At 40.5% G+C, this 22,471-nt stretch overlaps 1 protein-coding gene across 3 annotated transcripts in view; it reads right to left on the bottom strand.

The window, feature by feature from the left end:
* TTC28 (tetratricopeptide repeat domain 28) overlaps positions 1 to 22,471 on the bottom strand; it is an 832,034-nt gene that overhangs the window by 605,171 nt on the left and 204,392 nt on the right. Inside the window, exon 1 of one of the 3 annotated variants that reach the window (XM_073629348.1) lies at positions 11,223 to 12,042. The exons of the other annotated variants lie outside the window; for them this stretch is intronic. Coding sequence (XP_073485449.1) covers positions 11,223 to 11,249 — 27 coding nt within the window. The 5' untranslated portion in view covers positions 11,250 to 12,042. Of the gene's footprint in view, positions 1 to 11,222; positions 12,043 to 22,471 lie in introns of those variants that run through there. 3 annotated transcript variants of the gene reach the window in all.

The raw sequence follows: 22,471 nt of genomic DNA, 5'->3' as shown, positions 1-22,471 counted from the left end.
ATATGCCTTTTTATTGATTGGGTTTACATTTCCTTTTATGATGGGCGGATGACCTTTAATTTTATAAAGCCGTCTCAACATCAAAAGAGGCCATTCTGCACCAAGCCTTCATTATGTGGAAATCACAAAAGACATTATTACCTTTATAGCATTAAAAAATAATGGCTAGCATAAGACACCCATCAGCGAAGGAATTTGGATGTATTTAATTAGTGTACTACCTACAAATAGTTAACGTAGAAAGTCCTTGGCAGAGTGTAACCTCAGCATTCCTGATGCAGTAATAACACAGACACGTGGCACATCAGGATGATAAATATGCATGGACCAGAGGTCCCAGGAAGTGAGGGTGAAACACGTAAAATCTTAGGAAAAAAAAAAGTTCTGATCACAGATTTACTTTCTGGTTATCTGGGAAAAGATGGAGATGTGCTGGGAAGTCGAGGTAAGAATGGAATGCTTGGAAGCTGAGGGGGTCAGGCAAATATAAATAATTTAACTAGACCATTTTTAACTGCAGATCAAAGAAGGGAGTTTTGTAGGTGTCAGTTATTTTTTGAGAAATGTTACATGCATCATACTGGCTGCTGGAACAGAAGATAAGAGATTTATGATCTGAGCAGAAATGATGTTCAGATGATTGTTTTCCATGAGTGGGAAGAGGTAAGGAATAAAAGCGTATAAATCTAAAAAATGTCAGAAATAGAGATATGAATACATATGGGGTGGAATGAGATCATTCACAAAACAAACTGGCATAACTTTAATTCAGTGGGTAATGCATTACGGACTGCTACTTGGTTTAAGCTAAAAGCAGCTTGGAAGAAAAAAATAAGCTACAATAAACTGTCATAAAAATCAAACACACACACAAAAAAAAAAACATAATATTTGATTCAACCAAAATGCTACAAAAACAGGGCAACTTATCAGCATTCAGTTATCTACAGTGTAAACAGTTGGACACTAAAAAAAATAAATGCATCGGTTGCTTTAATATAAAAAGAGTCTGTAAATAAATTTCATTTATTGCAGCTATTTGTTACATTTTGTGCATGTCATGAATACAGTTCATTTTAATATATTATCTATATTTTGAAGAGAAGTGTAACAAATTATAGAAAAGTACACAAGAGCAACATCTATATCATATAAATTTAGCAAAGCGCTTTAGGGTCAAATCTTTCACACTGGGAGAATAAAGTTTTAAATCTATTAGATCTCACATTTCAATGCCATTAAGCAGCTGATATAATATACCTTATTTTTATTTCCAGCACGTTAATCTATCATAATGTTGATGGATGACAGGTGTTCAGGCAGAGATTATTGATCTCTATGAATAAGCACAAGTGCAGATCACACAGGCAACTTATAGAACACGTGACAAGCAATGGATGGTTTAAGAAGAGAATTGTTTTCTTCTGACTAAAGTGATAACATCTTTTTCCCAGTATGACATACCTGGAGCTTAAATAAAGATGTGCTAATTTTAATATTGAACCATTTGCTGTAAGAATTAGCGAATGTGCCAAACTGGCAAATTTGCAAGATGCAAAGGCAATAGGGACACCAAAAACATTGTGAATTGCACCAACTAATAAAAAATGTACTAACCCCAATGGCCAAAAAAATTTAAAATGTAAATAAAAGCTATGTTAATTTTACTGAGACTGACAAATAAAGAACAAATAAAATGATTATAAAGGTATCTTTTTTGTTGTTTTTTTTACCTAACAAACATGTTATACTAACCTGCTCTGTGCAATGGTGTTGTACAGAGCATCCCCAATCATCCTCTTCTTGGGTCTTCCACCGGTGCTTCTGACTCCCCCTCGCTGAGTGCCCACATAGCAAGCCACTTGCTATGGGGCCACTCATGTAGGCTCGTTCCTGAGCTTTGCTCTATGTGTCCATTGACACACACAGTGTGGCTCAGCCCTGCCCCCCAGCTCTTCACTAGCTGTGATTGACAGCAGCAGGAGCCAATGGCTCCTGCTGGTGTCTCTGAACCAGTGAGAAGAGAGAGAACAGCAATGCTGCTCTCATGCACAGAGCTGGATCAATATCGGGCTCAGGTAAGTAAAAGGGGAGGCTGGGGGGGGGAGACAACACACAGAAGGATTTTTACCTTAAAAGGGACTGCCCACCGCATATATACTGCGGCAGGGCGGCCCTATTGCGCGAAACAATGTACCCGTATGTCGTTTCGTGCACGAGTCACTGTGGTCGCACGCATCCGCTGCACAGTGGGGGGAGCCGATGCGTGGGTCCGGCGGCCGCAATGTCCGCTCCCCAGAGAGGCAGAACGGGGATTTGTCAGTGCAAACAAAGCAGATCGCCGTTCTGACAGGAGAGTTCAGTGATATTGTCTGTTCCTAGTGATTAGGAACAGCGATCTCACTGTACTTCCAGTCAGTCCACTCCCCCACAGTTAGAAACACCTCCCTAGGACACACTTAACCCCTTGATCGCCCCCTAGTGTTGACTTCCCTGCCAGTGTCATTTATACAGTGATCAGTGGCTACTTTTAGCTCTGATCACTGTAATAATGTCACTGGTCCCAAAAACGTGTCAAAAGTGTCTGATCTGTCCGTCGCAATGTCGCAGTCCTGTTAAAAATCGCTGATCGCCACCATTACTAGTAAAAAAAAAAAATTTAAAATGCCATAAATCTTTCCCCTATTTTGTAGATGCTCTAACTTTTGCGCAAACCAATCAATATATGCTTATTGCGATTTTTTTTAACCAAAAATATGTAGAATACATATTGGCCTAAACTGACGAAGAAATTTGTTTTTTTACATTTTTTTTTTTTGGATATTTATTATAGCAAAGTAATAAATATTGTTTTTTTCCAAGATTGTTGGGGTTTTTTTTGGTTATAGCGTAAAAAAATAAAAACCGCAGAGGTGATCAAATACCACCAAAAGAAAGCTCTATTTGTTGGAAAAAAAGGACATGAATTTTGTTTGGGTACAACATTGCACCACTGCGCAATTGTCAGTTAAAGCGATGCAGTGCCATATCGCAAAAATGGCCTGGTCAATCCCCTGTTTGGCTAACTGACTTTTATTGACAGCCGCGGAAGTCAATGCTGCTGTTGTGTCTCAGCCAATCAGGAGGAGAATCCCGAACGGCTAAGACACTCTTGGACATCGCTGGAGAGATGGGGCTCAGGTAAGTAATTAGGGGGTGCTGGGGAGGCTGCTACACACAGAAGGTTTTTTTTATCTTAATGCATAGTATGCATTAAGATAAAAATCCTTCTGCCTTTACAACTCCTTTAATGTATAGAATATATTAAGGTAAAAAAAAAACCTTCTGCCTTTAGAACCACTAGTACAGTACTATATACAGTGCCTGGCGGAGAACATGCTATGCCAGTAAAGTACTATATACAGTGCCAGTACAGTACTATATACAGTGCCTGGGGGAGAACATGCTATTCCAGTAAAGTACTATATACAGTGCCAGTACAGTACTATATACAGTGATGGCGGAGAACATGCTATGCCAGTAAAGTACTATATACAGTGCCAGTACATTACTATATACAGTGCCTGGTGGGGAACATGCTATGCCAGTAAAGTACTATATACAGTGCCAGTACAGTACTATATACAGTGCCTGGGGGAGAACATGCTATGCCAGTAAAGTACTATATACAGTGCCAGTACAGTACTATATACAGTGCCTGGGGGAGAACATGCTATACCAGTAAAGTACTATATACAGTGCCAGTACAGTACTATATACAGTGCCTGGTGGGGAACATGCTATGCCAGTAAAGTACTATATGCAGTGCCAGTACAGTACTATATACAGTGCCTGGTGGGGAACATGCTATGCCAGTAAAGTACTATATACAGTGCCAGTACAGTACTATATACAGTGCCTGGAGAAGAACATGCTATGCCAGTAAAGTACTATATACAGTGCCAGTACAGTACTATATACAGTGCCTGGGGGAGACAATGCTATGCCAGTAAAGTACTATATACAGTGCCAGTACAGTACTATATACAGTGCCTGGGGGAGACAATGCTATGCCAGTAAAGTACTATATACAGTGCCAGTACAGTACTATATACAGTGCCTGGGGGAGAATATGCTATACCAGTAAAGTACTATATACAGTGCCAGTACAGTACTATATACAGTGCCTGGTGGGGAACATGCTATGCCAGTAAAGTACTATATACAGTGCCAGTACAGTACTATATACAGTGCCTGGGGGAGAACATGCTATGCCAGTAAAGTACTATATACAGTGCCAGTACAATACTATATACAGTGCCTGGGGGAGAGCATGCTATGCCAGTAAAGTACTATATACAGTGCCACTACAGTACTATATACAGTTCCTGGGCAAGAACATACTATACCAGTAAAGTACTATATACAGTGCCAGTACAGTACTATATACAGTGCCTGGGGGAGAACATGCTATGCCAGTAAAGTACTATATACAGTGCCAGTACAGTACTATATACAGTGCCTGGGGGAGAACATGCTATGCCAGTAAAGTACTATATACAGTGCCAGTACAGGACTATATACAGTGCCTGGTGGGGAACATGCCGATACACCATGAAGTATTGGATAGCAATGGTGCTGGTAACTGTGGAAGAAACAGCAATTTTAATTCCTGCTGGAGAGAGTAATTATACTTCTTTCATATGATGTTGCAGACCGGATTTTGTTATACAAGTGTCAATGCCGTTGAAATTCTAAATACTGAAATGTTTATCTTATTTTTTTGGTAAATGCTGCTCCATGCTCCTTCAATGTTAGTCATGTGTTTAAAGGCCTAGGCACATGGTCACATAAAGAGGAGATTAACCAATCTGAACATTGATCTTCCCGTTCAACAGAAATCATTCAAAACATATCTAGGCTTTTAAAATTTGAACACCCACTGAAGGAAACCTGAAGCAGTATTTTCTCCAGGAAGGGTAAGCAATATATCCTTGCTGTAACTCTTTATTTATGTATCCCAGTTAGACTGTTTAATAGCTCGATGTCAACATTTAAGCATAGATCCCCCTGACTGCATTAATGCTTTGCAAGTTTTTATTAAGCTCAGGGGCATCTGTGCATTCTTTAATGAAGTGCAACTCAAGCCAAAACGTTTCAAGTTTTGGATACAATGGGGAAAATTTAAAACCTGACCTTTTTTTTTGCTGTCTGTGACTGGAAAGATTGCCCTTCACTTTATATTCATGTGACACAGGACAAGAATAGGTGCCACTGGGACAGGAGGACACAGATATAAATCAACATAAGTAGCATTGCAACGTACATTAAAAGTGAGCAACACGCATGTCGATGCATGTTTTTTTGTGTTTCCAATTATTTCAATTAATACATCAGAAAAATACATAGGTGTAAACAGGCCCAAATGTTTTAGTTGCTATCTCCAGTGGAGATAAAGATATTTTCCATCAGTTCCTTCTTTTGGGAAATCCCCTCTTATCTTAGACAACTGTCACTGGAATGGATGTCATCACTGGAAGATTTACCTTTACCAATACTTCTTGTACTTGTAACAACTGAAAATTTGGAATTTCTGTTCCTGTACAAATGTTCATCATTACAAATAGAGAAGGTGGATTTGGAGAAGTCTATCAAAATGAAAACCCAAGTAATATTTTTTAACATAAAGCAACTATATTCATCATTAAGTCCATACCTCACCAAAACTCACTTTATTTATAACATTCCATTAGAGTCCTCCTGTTTTAAGTGTCAGACAGGCATTATTAGGTGCATTACATTCTCTAAAGATGGTGAGCCACTAATAGGAAATGGTGGGTAAGTTTATTAAGTGTAGCCAAAATGTAAAGCTTCCGTCTCTTGAGAATCTGTAACTGCAATCCTCACATATTTCTTTTGCTTGCTTTTCCTCACCAGGCCATGAAGTGTAAAACCAGGCACACCGCCTGAACTCTTTAGAATCTCTATAAACAGTTCCATATTGAAATGTTATCAATTCTAATAACGTGTGAGTATTCATTCCATCTGATGTGAAACTCCTGGAAACATGAGGAGACATAGGCCTACATTATTATAGCTGGCCACTGTGACATGAATATGTATGTATCAATCAGAGAGACAAACATCTGTCACACTACAGTAGACTGACAGACGAGTTATCAGCATGGCTTGTAGACAGATGCATTCAAACATAACGTTCAAACCCTCAAATGGCTGCACAAGTAATTTAAAAAGTTGGATTTCATTATGACTTTCTGCATAATGCTTAGCACTACACAGCTACGGTAAATAGTGATGGGGAATAATATAGAAACACATATGGGCACACATGAGGGTGTAAGATAATAAGAAAGGGAAGGAGCCTATACACAGCAAGTAAGTTAAAGGGCCATGCCACCCAAAATGTATATCTTAGTTTTTGGTAGATGCTGCAAAATTAAACCACATGATGGGTTATTACATCTATCGGAAAGTCTTTTGGTGAAATCCCATTGGAAAGTCTTTTGGTGAAAGCACATGAATACAAGTCTGAACATCAGCTGTAGCCTTTGTGAGGGGTCTCCCACTCGGTCTGTTGGATTTTTACTTTATTTCATAAAATGAGCACTGAAACAAGAGATGCTAGAACAAGATGCAGGGAAACACTTAGCACTCCCATGTGGCCAGGAACACACTAAGGAACCAAAACAAGGGAATCTCACTGTTGGAGCATCCAAGACATACAAGAAGCCAGACTCAACCTAGTGCTATCCACTTATAAAGTAAAGTAGAAGACTGGGCTGGAACTAACTAAGCTTCAAATGGCTTCCACCCCCCTTTCTAACACCTATTCTATCTACCCTGTAGAAGGAATATTCTTACCTGTTCTCAAGGCTCTTTGGTGTGGCCAGCGGCTGGCTTCAGAGCAGAGGAGGGACAGCCGACAATGAATGCCCCATAGTAAGCTTTTGGGTGACCTCACCATCCAGACATTCCATCTGTTGTTGGCACTCTCTCCTCTCCCTTGAAGTCAGCCACTGGGGAGATTATGTAACCGGACCAGAGTGCTATGAGAACAGGTAAGTATAAGCATCTTCCTTTTACAGTGTAGTTAATATAGGAGTTAGAAGTGGGGTGGGAGTTGTTTTAAGCTTAGTTTGTTCTAGCCTGGACTTCTACTTTAATTGTCATTTTTGGGTGGACTGATCCTTAAAAGTACCTACAGATGTGTGTTCCACTGTTGTAAAAATAATGCAAGCACTCTAAGATACTCAAACACGGACCAACTAAAAGGCAGGCTAGACCTAAACCTCAACTGCTGATAACACCGTATGAGGAAAATTTAGTCTTCATAGCTGCATTAGGCCTCTTGCACCCTCTTACTGAAGAATACGCAGCACTCATTTACACATGTGGGTACATGCACATTGTAAACAATGGGCTGGATTTTAGCTCAGTAAAAAAAACACTGCACTGAGCATTTTCAAGCTGCAGTGTGCAAGAGGCCTTATACTGCTCAAATATTGAATTTCTTGCATGGAAAACCCCAGTAATGTGAAAACTTTTATCAGAGTGATCACAGTACAACAGCTTCTCTCATCTTCTGTGCAGTGTCAAAACTTCAGTTGTCACATTTAAGCCTGGTACACATGGGCCAAATAGCAGCTGGTATCGGGCGGTTCAACAGAGACCAGTCGATTTTTGGCCCATGTGTAAACCAGCCTGTCTGACAAAAGCCAGCCTAACAGCTAGCTTCTGTCGAACAGGCATGCTGGAAAACCATCATCAGATTGGCATCCAATCAGTGCTGGCAACCAATGGCTGAGAGCGTTGACCAGTGTGTTTTGGCAAGGGGGAGGGCAGTACACAATAGCTCAGCGGGGAGATCACTACACTGTACTAACATTATATATTTAGTACAACGAGTACCTAGCATTAGAAATCGTTTCTATGAAGAATCTTTCATAGACATATGTAATGTAGATTTAGTAAAACAAAAATGGTTTTATATGTTTTGGTGAGTGCATGAACTTTCCATTTTAGGATAATCAAGCAAGTATATGCAATGTATATTTCCCATACCTGGAATCACCATTTTATTGTATATTAACCGACACACTTGGGTGTGTATTTTGTTAACTATTGATCTTCACAGAGAAGATTGTTAGTGTTTATGGACATAGACACCTGTACAAGTCTATGGTCAGATCTGTTAAAGTTCTGTTTGTCTAAACCAGGAATCTGATTTTAGGTTAAATAGGCATTGGGCACATTTATATAACCTTTAAAGCACCACAAGAGTTTGAGGGTTGGTTCACATCTGTGTGGTGTGTCTTACATGTGTTTTAGGCACCAGTGAACTCTATATAACTTGCATTTTGATGAAAGTGCATCAAAGATGCAGCGACCAGGGTTTTTTAACTATCTGCACCTAAAAACACTCAGGTATAAAATGGTCCTCACTTGAAAATGGGACAAGCACATCTTCTCCTATCCTTACTGACATTAGAGCTCATCAATAAACACTTGCACAGTCCAAACACAGTATCATTGCCCACAGCAACATTTCAGCTCCAGTAATACACTATAATGACAGTAAGAATCTGATAGGTTGTAGTGGAAAACACCATTTTCTTTTACCCTGGTTCTCATAACTTATCTACTATATTTGCATGTATATATAAAGATTAGCTTTATTAGACACACTGCTAGACACCCTACTGAATGTATAATAGGATGTGAAGGAGGATAAGGAGTCAGGTAACACAGAAACCAGTAGGCACATGATAACGGAGTACCACCCAGATGTACAGTTTTCTGTGAAAGAATGCCAAATATTCAGATCTCAAAACATATTTCTTCTATTAAAGTATGGATTATCCTTTGTTGTGCAAATAAATCCAACCACCTAGCACAAAAGTTGGTTGCCTTTTATAATTATTATTATTATTTAAAGTTATTACAATGAATTTCAGTAAAATTTAATTTTTAAGTCATCTATTCAGATTTGAACTTCTTTAGTAAATAAAGGATTGAACATAATGAATTCTATCTATATATGAACTCTATCTAAATGTAGGTAAATGATTAAATAATTAAATATAAAACATTCTTTCTTTCTACTATCTATCTATCTATCTATCTATCTATCTATCTATCTATCTATCTATCTATCTATCTATCTATCTATCTATCTATCTATCTATCTCTCTCTCTCTCTCTCTCTCTATCTATCTATCTATCTATCTATCTATCTATCTATCTATCTATCTATCTATCTATCTATCTATCTATCTATCTATCTATCTATCTATCTATCTGTCTGTCTGTCTGTCTATCTATCTATCTATCTATCTATCTATCTATCTATCTATCTATCTATCTATCTATCTATCTATCTATCTATCTATCATTTTCAAGTAAATCACCAAATATAAATCAGTCTATCTACAGTATCTATCTATCTATCTATCTATCTATCTATCTATCTATCTATCTATCTATCTATCTATCTATCTATCTATCTATCTTTGGCAAGTAAAAGACCAAATATAAAACATTCTATTTATCTGATTAGTGAAATCTAAAAAATGACATGAGCCAATCTCCATCACAGATATCATAGAACAAATTTGTATATATAATATAAATCAACATGAATGTCCATATGGTAACGAGTTCTATCCCAATTTCTTGCATCTGTCCATTTACGTATAATAAAAATAACAAGCTCATTCCTATAAAAAAAAAAGTAGTATCTTCTATGCAGGACAATTATAGGTGCCAACTTCCAACTCCATCTGCATGCCAGTGTGAAGCCTCCCATGCTGATCCTCAATGCTGACAACAGTGCTATATTCAGAAGTAGCAACATGTTACAGTGCGTATCATCAAACAATGCGATCACTGCAGAGGACTCTCCCCCTTTATTCTGTACAAGCCTCTAATTACCAGGAGAGATGACAATAAGCGTCACGCCTGTCTGACTTTTTTCTAACCCATCTACAAAAGTGCAGCTAATTAATATTTCTTTTCCAAGCAGATTTTCCAAAAGAGGATAAACTGGCCCGGTCAGGTCACCGGTACTACCGGATAGGTGCTGTTATAAATCCAATTTCCCTGGAATTTTATTGCCGGGGGCAATTTTCTCACTTATAGCCTACGTTTGTGGTCGGCTTTGATATTTTACATCTTTCCACTGCAGACAGGATCTAAATGAATTATTTCTCGAGCGTAGGGCCGCAGCTTTCACATTGCCTTCTCAAAACTCAGCAGCGAGCAGAATATACTGAACAAAGTAAGCATCTTTCAAGCAGACATTTAACCTTTTTTCCAACGCTGGTATGTAAGCCAAAAGTGTTAGTCATGCTACTATTTGCTTTAGATCTATTAAGAAAACATATGTTCCATTGTTACATCTGCTGCTCGCCCCCCAGTGGGCCCCGAGAGAAACTCTCCAAGAAAAAGACATTAACCCTTGCATTTTTAAAGAGTTAATAAATGCTGGGCACAATATGATGAACATATATAGAACATAGCTAAATCACCGATAAAGCTAACTAGCAAAATTGCATTGACTATCAGACGTCCCGGAATATTCAGGAGTGGAAGTGGAGAGATTGTGATTTCTCCTTCTCTTACAAGTGGATTAGGGACTGTATAATCACAACAAGAGACCTCTTAGTATATGACAGAAGGCATCAATGGTTCTTAAGAAAGCTGGGATTACTTGCTCAGCTGTAGAAGTTAAATAACAGGTTATGGTACGATTTCCTGAAAGGGGGGTATTGTCCCTGCTGTACAAATGACCATACTGATATCCATAATGATACAGATTTTCTCTCTTGCAAACTTTTCTCTTCGGCAAACGAGAGCAAAGAAAAATCTGCTGGTGCCAGCGAGAAATACCCATAATCCCGCACTGATTAGGGCTTCTTAGTGTGAGATCCCTTTTGTAGAAACAACAGTTGGACGCCCCTTCTCAACCCCAGAGCATTACATGGATTAAACTGATATTACACTGAAAATTTCACAAGCACGGATTTCAGCTGCCCTGCCAACACATATAAGACGGGAAGGTGGGGGGGGGGAGGAGAGGAAAAATGCAGAAAGTTATTGGAGCGTCTGCCGCTAACGACAAAACACTGCAATGAATTTGGTTCTAGAAACGGGGCAGGCATTTGAAAAAGCACCGCAATAATAAAATCAACGGAGAGAGCCGTGCGCTCTTAGTTTCAACTTACCTTCTTCCGGGGCTGCCATTTCATCATATTTGGACGTAAAATTGTTGAGCATCAAGAGACGTGAGAGATAGTTGTAGACGTGGGAATTTTACAGTTGCTGACAGTCATGCTTCCTGCTCCTTTAAATATGTTGCATATTTACTTTTTTGAAAAAAAAATATCATAAAAAAGTCAAAACCCAATCAGAGGAACAAAAGAGACTTCAATCCCAGTTTAGTTTAATCAAATCCAGAAGTAGGGAAAAAAAGGTTAAAAATGTAGAATAAGCGATTTGAGTAAAGGTTTTCAAGCGTGGGGGGAGATTCTAACGTTTGATCATGTTAAAGAAAAAGGCAAAGTGAAATGGATGAGCTGTGGCTTTTGAAGCCCAGAATTGCCTTTTGTCATAAATGCCTTACATCTGCAATCCAAGATCTGAAAGTGTCCTGTACTCTCAGGCTACACAGTGTAGATGGGATTTTGTCATCCTCCAGTAGCACTCAGTGTTCTCCCCCTTTAAAATCCACTATCCTCTGCAAGCTTTGCAGTTGTAGGCAAAGGGCTGCAGCCTTCTCCTCGCATCTTTCTCCCAAAAAAAGTACATTCCAGGATACAGTTCCATAAGAGGAAGAAAAAAACCTGGCTCCGCTGCTGGTCTTCAATTTGTACAATGTGTGCAGGAAAGGTTCTGCGTGAACAATTCACGCGTCTTAATAAACTGAAAACAGAAACAAAAACAAACCTAGCAGAAAAATAACACAGGGATTTTTACTTGGGAAATGCTGGAAGGAAATCCTGCAACAGCAACAAAATGTACTCCTCTACACTAATGACTTCCTTCCCTTCTAGTATATGCAGAGCCCGCACTGTTCTGTTCAAGACATTGCAGCAGCCTGCAGGGTCTTACTGCTAGTCTCTTCATCAGCCCCATGTACTGTACAGAGGGCTTCACCTTGCCAGTCCTACTATGAAACAGTACATGGGTCTTATACTCCCATGTCCTGCTATGTACAGTATAGAGGTCTTCACCTTCCTGATCCTACTATGTACAGTATAGAGGTCTTTGCCTCCCCAATTCTACTATGTACAGCATAGAGATCTTCACCTCCCCAGTCCTACTATGTACAGTATAGAGATCTTCATCTCCCCAGTCCTACTATGAACACTACAGAGGTCTTCACCTCCCCAGGCCTACTATGAAACAGTACGTGGGTCTTAAACTCCCTAGTCCTGCTATGTACAGTAAAAAGGTCTTCATCTTCCTGGTCCTACTATGTACGGTACGGAGGTCCTTGCCTCCTCAATTCTAATAGTACAGTATAGAGATCTTCATCTCCCAAGTCCTAGTCCTGCTATGTACAGTACAGAGGCCTTCACGTCCCAAGTCCTGCTATGTACAGTATAGATGTTTTCACCTCCCCAGTCCTACTATGTACAGTACAGAGGTCTTCACCTCCCCAGTCCTACTATGTACAGTACAGAAGTCTTCACCTCCAAAGTCCTACTATGTACAGTACAGAGGTCTTCACCTCCCAAGTCCTGCTATGTACAGTATAGATGTTTTCACCTCCTCAGTCCTACTATGTACAGTACAGAGGTCTTCACCTCCCCAGTCCTACTATGTACAGTACAGAAGTCTTCACCTCCAAAGTCCTACTATGTACAGTACAGAGGTCTTCACCTCCCAAGTCCTGCTATGTACAGTATAGATGTTTTCACCTCCTCAGTCCTACTATGTACAGTACAGAGGTCTTCACCTCCCCAGTCCTACTATGTACAGTACAGAAGTCTTCACCTCCAAAGTCCTACTATGTACAGTACAGAGGTCTTCACCTCCCAAGTCTGTCTATGTACAGTATAGATGTTTTCACCTCCCCAGTCCTACTATGTACAGTACAGAGGTCTTCACCTCCCCAGTCCTACTATGTACAGTACAGAAGTCTTCACCTCCGAAGTCCTACTATGTACAGTACAGAGCTCTTCCCCTCCCCAGTCCTACTATGTATAGTATAGAGATCTTCACCTCCACAGTCCTACGTCTTCACCTCCCCAATACTACTATGTACAGTGCAGAAGTCTTCACCTCCTCAGTCCTACTATGTACAGTATAGAGGTCTTCACCTCCTCAGTCCTACTATATACATTGCAGGGGTCTTCACCCCCCAGTTCTACCATGTATAGCAGGGATATGCAATTAGCGGACCTCCAGCTGTTGCAGAACTACAACTCCCATGAGGCATAGCAGGACTTTGACAGCCACAAGCATGACACCCAGAGGCAGAGGCATGATGGGACTTGTAGTTTTGCAACAGCTGGAGGTCCGCTAATTGCATATCCCTGATGTATAGTATAGAGATCTTCACCTCCCAAAGCCTACTGTATACAGTACAGAGGGCTGGGGCTTCACCTCCCCAGTCCTACTATGTACAGTACAGAGGTCTTCTCCTCCCCAGTCCCTCTATGTATAGTACTGAGGTCTTCATCTCGACAGCCCTGGTGTACAGTACAGGTTTCTTCTCTTCCCTATACTCCCTATGTAAAGTACAGAGGTCTTTACCTGCACAGTCTCCTTTGTGCAGTACAGAGCTCCTAACTTCTCGGTCCACCTGTACAGACTGACCTCCTATAGGAAATATCTGACCTCATAAAACAAACACATACATAATATTGACACATGTGGAAGGAATAGAAAGATGTCTGATCAAACAATATCACTACAAATTTTGGGTCACTGCATCACTTTCTACCTAAACTTATACCACTCGCAAAGCTGCTCATGTTATATCAATACTGTTTTTGGCATTCAACCTTTTGAAGAAAGTGTTTTTATGATATAAATTGTACATGAGCATTATTTCAAGTAAATCAGACCTTGAATTCAAGAAACCACTGTTTGATAGCCCCCACTACTGCCACCACAACCATGTAAAATCCTTAAATTATTTAGAAAAAAAGTAAAACATACTCATCTCAAACCCTGAATTACAGACAAGTGAAGTTACTCCCTGCACCATGTTTTTTTATGTGGGGAGTGTGTTAGGCTACTAAATATTGGTTTCTTATACTTTACTGAAATGTAAGCTTTAAGGGTATATTTACAATGGATGCATTTCCTTTCATTTTGATTTACTTTCCCAACAAAACAAAAATGAATGTATATAAGAAAAAGCATTGTTTAAGCGGGGGTTGTTCAAATCAGGGTGTGCATGGAAGTGTGCTGAACTTTTGGTACAGTGACTTGTAGTTTGCCAAACATGTGAGCTGAAATAAAATCTTTCAAAAATATGGTGACTAACATGACCATACACTATACAATCTAATTGTACAATCTCCTTCAACTATAACGTATAAGGGCATTCCTGATTGGATACAATTTGAAAGTATTAGGCTTACACAGTTTTGGTGAATCCAAAGGGGATTGTACAATCAGATTGTGTAGTGTATGGCTAGCTTTAGATCCAGCAACAACTATGTAATGTAAAGATCTGTGCGATTGAAGAGAAGTTGATTAGAATGTATAAGTTTGTCCTCATATTATGTATTTTTTGTAAATTTAAATAAATTTGAACAGGGATTATACAACCAGATTGTAGTGTGTATGCATGTAAGCCATGTGGACAAGACTGAAATGTTGAAAATTTTAAATGGGGAGTGGGAGTGTAGATATAATACCTGTGCATGTGTAGCACTTACCCTCAAAGGAGCCGCCACACACTCCGACACAATTGGCTAGATGGGGAATGTTTATTGCAGATGTAAACTCAGTACCCCAGTAGCAAAAAAGATTTTAAACAACAGTAATAATACAACAAGGAGCAATGTGTTTAGAGAGCAAGTTCTTCTTAACTCTTTACTGGGGCAATCTTGGCTAAGGAGTACTACACCTCCAAGACAGTATAGATGTCGATACTATAATTCCCCCTTTTCTTATGCCGGCCAGCTCGTTGGGGTCCAAATACCACATGAGAGGTTACTGTTCCTTTAAGAAATGATACAGGCACTGACAGTGTGTTACTTGTGGATAACTTTTTCCCTCTTTGGTCACAAGTGTACTGTGATTTTGGCCATCAGCCTCTCACCAAATCTTGTGTCAGCAGATGATCTCCCTCTGTTCACTGTGTGAAATGCAGCCAGTCAGTGTCCATAGTGTACTTCCCTTTTGGTTAGACAGCAAACTCCACCAACATCTTTGGATCTCTTCTATGTCTCAAGCTATTCGTTGCTGTGCCTCTATGCCTACCAGCTGCAGCAGTGAGCAGTCTGCTAGCAGTCAACTGTGCATGCAGTGTTCTCCAAGTAACCTCTGCGCTTCTCCGCAGCCTGGGAAAAACAACACTCTCCTTCCTCTCTGCTCAGAACTCTAATACTATGGTATTAGTAGTTCATTTTTCTCAGTTCATAAAGCAGCTTAGTCTGTATGGAACTATCTCTCCCACAATCCTCCACACTTCTTCCTGGAGTCTCTGGCAGTCCCCATCCTCAGCATGCCCCCTAGTGGATGGAGGGTGGGCTTAACACTGGCTTCTCTATGTTCTGTAAAAGCAGCCTCTCCTGCAGCCGTGCCTGTAAACTGTCTCTGGATGCTGATCAGACACAAATTCCACTCCAAAAATTGAGCAAGAGCAGCATTATAAACAATAAACTCACAGTGAGGTCCATGATGTTACTCCTCTCCTGCCAGTTCTGCAAACTGGGATACACATGTTTATGCCAGCCAAGAAACTTTATAAACAAACCATAAAGATCTATCTGTAAAATGGACACAGATAATACTGAAGATCAGCCCTGTACTGTTTGAGGCCAGATTAAAGCGGTAGTAAACCGCCATGCTTTTTTTTAACCTGCAAGGTAAAATTATTATGTGCTAGTATGCATCACATACTAACACATAATGTGAAACTTACCTTAAAATAAAGGCCTCCAGTGATGCCCTGTCACCACTGGCAGGGCTTCAATTTTCATGCGGTCTTCCTTCTGGGTTTGCATCCTCCAGCTGTCTGATTAGCCGTGCCGTGATGACGTGCGCGGGAGCTGCTATTCACAGCACGGGACTCTGAAGGAACGGCGCGGGCATGCGGTTCCTTCAGAGTGCATGGGCCGGTGATGTCCCTGGCCCATTCACGAGTAAATATCTCCTAAACAGTGCACGTTTAGGAGATATTTACTGTACCTATAGGTAAGCCTTATTATAGGCTTACCTATAGGTAAATAACAACCATGGGAGTTTCCAAAAAAACTACTGTATGCTGAAGAAATATTGTACTGCTACTGTTGACCTCTCCTTCCAAAAATACCAGCTACCTGGCTGTCATGCAGAAAAAAAATGCTTCAGTATTTTACAAGGTATTGTTTTAACACAAATATGCAGATAAGGTGTAATAACTTAATTCTATCTTCATTTTGACTTTCCTCACCACATCTTGTTATACATCTTGTTATGCTGAGATTTGACCCTTGGTACTCAAGGTCAAATGTTGATCCAGACCAGAATAAAGAAAAATATAGAAATTTGTTAAATGAAGTCCTTCCAGGAATGGAGTTTTGCACCCTAAAAATTATGCATTCCAAGTGCGATAGTAGACATTGTGAGAAGCCAATTTCCTACCTTTTAATAGTGCAAGGATGACCGAATCAGATAGGCCCCCTAGCTCTCAGAGCCTGAGATTCAACAACCAGACTAGACCATCAAGAGGTTCAGCATTAAAGAGACCACCAAACTGCTTAAAAATTTTGATTTGGGGAGATGATCTTCCTCCAGTAACCAAGTCCCATGCACTGAGAGCTTATCTAGGACTCCTCCCCAGCCTGACAAGCTGGCATCCTTCATGAGAACCTTCCTAATCATTGGGAGGAAGGATTTTTATGATAGTGTGTGACTTGTACTAGGACCAGATGGTCACAAAGGCCAACAGGTGATCCCCCACCCCCACTCTGACAAATGAGAGGAGGACTTGTTTGTGGATTTGGAGGATTTGGGGGTCTAAGACTTTTCCTCATAAACTCATACATAGTAGCAGAGAATTCCTCCATGGATAAGACTGAGGAAGGTGTTCTCCTTGAAGGGGTTAGGGAAGATTCTGAGGAGTGCATCAACTCAGGCAGGGGACAGTGGTCTAGGTGATCAGGGTCAGGTATCTTAGGTAGTACACTGCGAAATCCCATGGCATTTTTAGAGGATTATAAACTCTCCGGGACCGTTGTCGTTGTGAAGGATCGCCTGCAAGGGGTAGTTATAAACCAATACTCGAGCAGGAAGGGTTAATTCTGTCTTTGACCAGGACACTGCAAGACAGCAGAGAACCCAGGTGAATGTCCAGAGGATTGTGGATGTGGTGCATAGATAGAAGAGATGGTGGGAAAGCAACAGGATCCGCGGGAGAACCCCAAGAGAAGACTCATGCAGAACCAGTAGGGCCAAAGAGCCCCAGTACTGCCGCATGAGTGCCAAACTACAATATGGTGCAGCTCCCCTTTTCACCGTCGACTGTGCAATGAACAGTGTCACAGCCAGAGCCCTACAAGTTAACCCCTTATGGGAAGAAGCACGGGGAGCACCATCAGGTTCTCCTCACACAAGGGCCAAAGCTCCTAACCCACCACAGCTAAGTTCCCGAGAGGCCCCGCAGTTTGCTCACCTACACGCTGTTGATTTCATTAGTCTTCACTAAAACCCTATGGTGTTTTCAAGGACAGTGTTCCACCAGATAGGTGATCCTTGGCCCTGGACTATGAAGCCCTCTCCAGGTGACTCACACATTGCACAGAGATACTTAGGCGAGTGGCTTCAGCAGAGTCTAGTGTGGGAAGGGTTATACTAGCTGCCCTTACAGCTTTGTTTGCCAGTGTCCAATAACCTGAAAAGAGGAGCATAACCCAATGAACCTAAATTACTTAATTCTTTATCCCTTGATGTACAATTAGGAAAGACAGTTTTGCTGAAGCTCCTATTTAAAAGTGTGTTTAAATACAGTAGGTAAAAAAATCAGAATTTGCCTTTATTTCATCCTCCTGTAATCACAGGGGACAGTATACAGTGTTTTATCGTTCAAATTAATCTTTGCTTTGTCTATGCATGACAAAGCAAGACCTTATCTATTTGCTGCTAGGAGTGTGGAAAAGAAGCCCTGGGGAGGTTCAAGTTAGGTCAGAGCTTACACAGTGCTGAAGACTCTCTACCCACACATACACTTTGTGTTGGCACCTAAGTAGCCAGTCACCAAGCATGTACAGCTGTCACCTGGAAGGTTGAGTAGTGAGTCACAAGCTGCTTCATGCCCAAGCATACAAACTAGTTCTCTTTCACTTACATTTCTCAAATTTTACATTAAAATACTCACAATGCAAGTACCCCAATAGATTGCAAAGAAACAATTGCCATTATGTGAACAAAATGAGATCCATATACCTGTATAAAACATGTATCCTTTCAGTGGTACTGCTGAAATCTGCTGAAGTCCATGTTCTTTTCTCTGCCAAAGTCAGAAACGTCCACTTTAGTTGTCATACTAATGCTAATTATGAATGGCAGACTTCAGCAGATTCTTTTATAGGTATCATGCAGTCTCTATTATTGATATGATCAAATAAAATATAAGGTAATGTAAGAATCAGTAAAAGGTATGTAAACTCAAAAGCCAAAGTTTAAAATATTTCTGAGCATGCATTCTCTATCCCTAATAAATGTTTGATTTTTGTTTGTTTTGTAGTATTACCTAGTTAAAGATTCAGCCCTGACACTTCCAGATTCAATGTTCACCCACTACCTTGCATTATACCAGTGTCAATGTCATTGCGTCATACATGCTCCAGTTATGCAGCCTCAGGCTACTGTGCAGACTCATGGCGTGCCTGCAATCCTGCTCATAGGATGCATTAAAGAAGAAATAAACCCTCACACAAGAATCCTTACTGTGTAGAGTACTTTAAGTAAAACAGGGTTGTACTTTTTTTTACTTTGTACACATATTCTTTCCCTGAGCTGTGCACATGCTGTAAGCTCTGTGTAGGAACTTCTTATGGATGTGTGCATGTTCTAGCAGTTGAGCAGTAAAGTCTTTCAGTAGTGGCCATGACAGAATGTGGCAATGCACTGTACATTAGCATAGCAGCATGTAGTCCAAGTCAAGAGATTGCAGGAAAGGGAAGGGTGACAACGCTGCAGCTGAAATGTGCAAGCATTGTTGTTCTAGGATTGGAAGTGTCTGTGGATAGGCCTTGCTGGTGTGATTTATTTGAAAGCAGGACACATTAAAAAAAAAAGATTACACTTTTTTACATCAAAGGAATATGTGCAACAATGTACAGTTCTTGGTTTTAGCATTTGGGTTTAGATACACTGTTATGCCGCATACAAACGCTCGGAATTTCCGACAACAAATGTTCGATATGAGCTTGTTGTCAGAAATTCCGACCGTGTGTAGGCTCCATCGGACATTTGTTGTCGGAATTTCCCACAACAAAAATTTGAGAGCTGGTTCTCAAATTTTCCGACAACAAAACCCGTTCTCGTAAATTCCGAGCGTGTGTAGACAATTCCGACGCACAAAATTCCACGCATGCTCGGAACCAAGCAGAGCCGCACTGGCTATTGAACTTAATTTTTCTCGGCTCGTCATATGTGTTGTACGTCACCACGTTCTTGACGTTCAGAATTTCTGACAACATTTGTGCGACCGTGTGTATGCAAGACAAGTGTGGGCCAACATCCGTCGGAAATAAATCCAGGATTTTGTTGTCAGAATGTCCGATCATGTGTACGCGGCATAAGAATGATCGTTAATTTCTGTTGGTTGCACCTCCACACTCTCCACATCTTTTTCTCCCAAATTGGGGTACATGAAGCTCCATGCATTCAAAAAAGGCAGATTTACTACAGTGTGAAGCGAACCTGTGTTCAAACATCAAACATTCAATCATCTGCAGGAGATCTTTTTAAAAAGTAGAGCGTCTTCTTTGCTTGACTGGATATTTGAAGAACACTAAGGGGTGGATTTACAAGGTAATGCACATCTCACTTTACAAGGGAAGTTATACCTTGCAAGGAAATTTTCCCATGAGCTTAGTGAGTAAGGTGAAGCTCTACTGACTTCTACCATCCAATCACGTGTAAGCAAAAATGCTGTTTTTTTTTTTTTAACTCTCCTTGCATTTGATTGGGTAATCATACTTTAGTAAACCAGGTCCAGTAACTCAGGGGCTGACAGACATTTTTCCAACAGATTGAAAAAGTCTGGAAGAAATAAAAGAAGAACTGTAAATGAAAAATTTGATTCACCACAATCTCGCCCCAAGTGAACTCAAATTAGCAGCGCTAAAGTGAACCCTAATCAAGAAGTGACATATAGTAAAGAGTGATGAAACAAACAATCAAACAATGATATAATCATATCATCACTCCTCCCTATTATTGTGCATCAAATAATATGATCAAAAAATTCACAAATAAAGTGCGCAAAACCAATTATGTGAATAACATATCTGTGCACATAAAAAATTAAATATATAATTCAAAATATATATAAATATGTGTAAACCAATGTGAATCAGTCCACAAATATAAAAAAGTGTCCACAAAAAGTCCAAATATAATATTGTTCCGTGACGTGATACAGTGCAGGTCTTCACTTAAAATAATTCTACCACCGCACCTCTGTGACTGTGAATCCACTCCCCTTAGGTAAATAAACTCACCAGCTCCTTTTGCCCACACTCTCGTGTCAGGGCCACCAAGCTTTTATCCCACACAGCAAGGGGAAATGAATGATCTCCAATGGTACACCTTTACATATTCAGAGTGTGGTGCCAAAGAGCTCTCTCCGCATGGAAAAAAGAAAATAATCCAATAGTGCAATAGCGTAATAGTATTTATTAAAATAACACACTCCTCCACCATTAAACTCACATCTTTAAAATTCACTGCAAGCCCAAAAATAACACAGCACCGCAAGCTGTCACAGCATAAACTCCAATCCGTAAAACCAGTGTATGGTGGTCACGGCGGACCCAGGTACTGCGCTCTCAAAATACCCGTCTCACCCGATCCCTGGTGTTGATAGGACCCACTTCCGCACTTCCTCGTATGGCGCTCCCCGTCACAGCGTCCTACGTCACAAGCGTTCGATTGCCGTGTAGCCACGCCCCGACATGTTTCGTCATGAAGACTTAATCATGGGATTCTTTTAAAAAGAAGAACTGCACTATTTTAAAAAAAAATAAAAATTACCAGATCAGGAGATCAGCGTTGTCCTTACAAGGTTGGTTCTTCATTGGTTTTCGGATTTTCTATGCTGTTATCTTGGCTGTGGGAGCTGGCTCTGACTTCCTGCTGTTTTAGAGCCGGCTCCCCACTGCCTATATGCAAGATCACAAACAATGTTTGGATTGATTTAAAAATATATAAAAACAAAGTTTTTTGTATAAATGTTTGGATCGATTGCCTGGAGGTTATGGACTGCACAGGCACAGCCTTATCACAAACGATCACCCGGGGAGGGGCCGCTGAGAATATGCCCAGGTCTAGTGCAGAGGCTACATGCAACAGATACAGTTCCATGGACACCGACAATACAGGTTCAATCTAGGGGACATCTTTTTAGAATTTATTGCTGAAAAACTTGAACAGGAGAGGGGTTCAAGGATCACAATAACCAAATGATAGCAGAAATAACAGGAGGACAGCTTCTCACTGATCTTCTCTAAGCAGCCTTTCCTAGAGTGAACAGGTGATGGCTAGTAATCTAAAAATCTATAAGACCAGCCCCAATCCATATAGCATCTTTTGGCACTTAGTTTCCTTCTAGCACTTGCACACTCAAGAGTCCACAGCAAAATCTTTTCTCATAGTATACCAGAAGCTGTCTGCCACCCAGTATCCACAGGTAGAGCCTTAGTGGGGAAGACAAAAGATCCTTCTCCAGACCATGACTTCGGGATGATGCCCTCCAGCAAATAATCATTTACCAATCTTCTCCAGCCTTCAGCCCAGCACCTGCTGAAGCCCAGATTGCAATTCCTTGTCTCACTAGCCATCTCCAAGGGACAGCAAACCTAGATAAACTGGAACCCTCCCTGGAGAGGAAAGAACACATTTAACACCTCCCTAGCCACCTTCTGGACACCTCCTTCCAGGAATTGGCTGAGGCATGGTAACTATCCATACTGGTTGTTTTACTCTCCCTGCCCTATATTTCGAAAGCTTGTTCCAGAAGCAGATGGGGGGTATCAAACACCCAGCTAAGGAAACACTGACCAGGCAAAAACAGTAAATCACA

The sequence above is a fragment of the Aquarana catesbeiana genome, linkage group LG01 (assembly GCF_042186555.1).
Source record: "Aquarana catesbeiana isolate 2022-GZ linkage group LG01, ASM4218655v1, whole genome shotgun sequence".
NCBI classification, from domain to species: Eukaryota; Metazoa; Chordata; class Amphibia; order Anura; family Ranidae; genus Aquarana; species Aquarana catesbeiana.
Note: the sequence above shows the minus strand (reverse complement) of the source record. Positions and strands in the feature narration are given on the sequence as shown.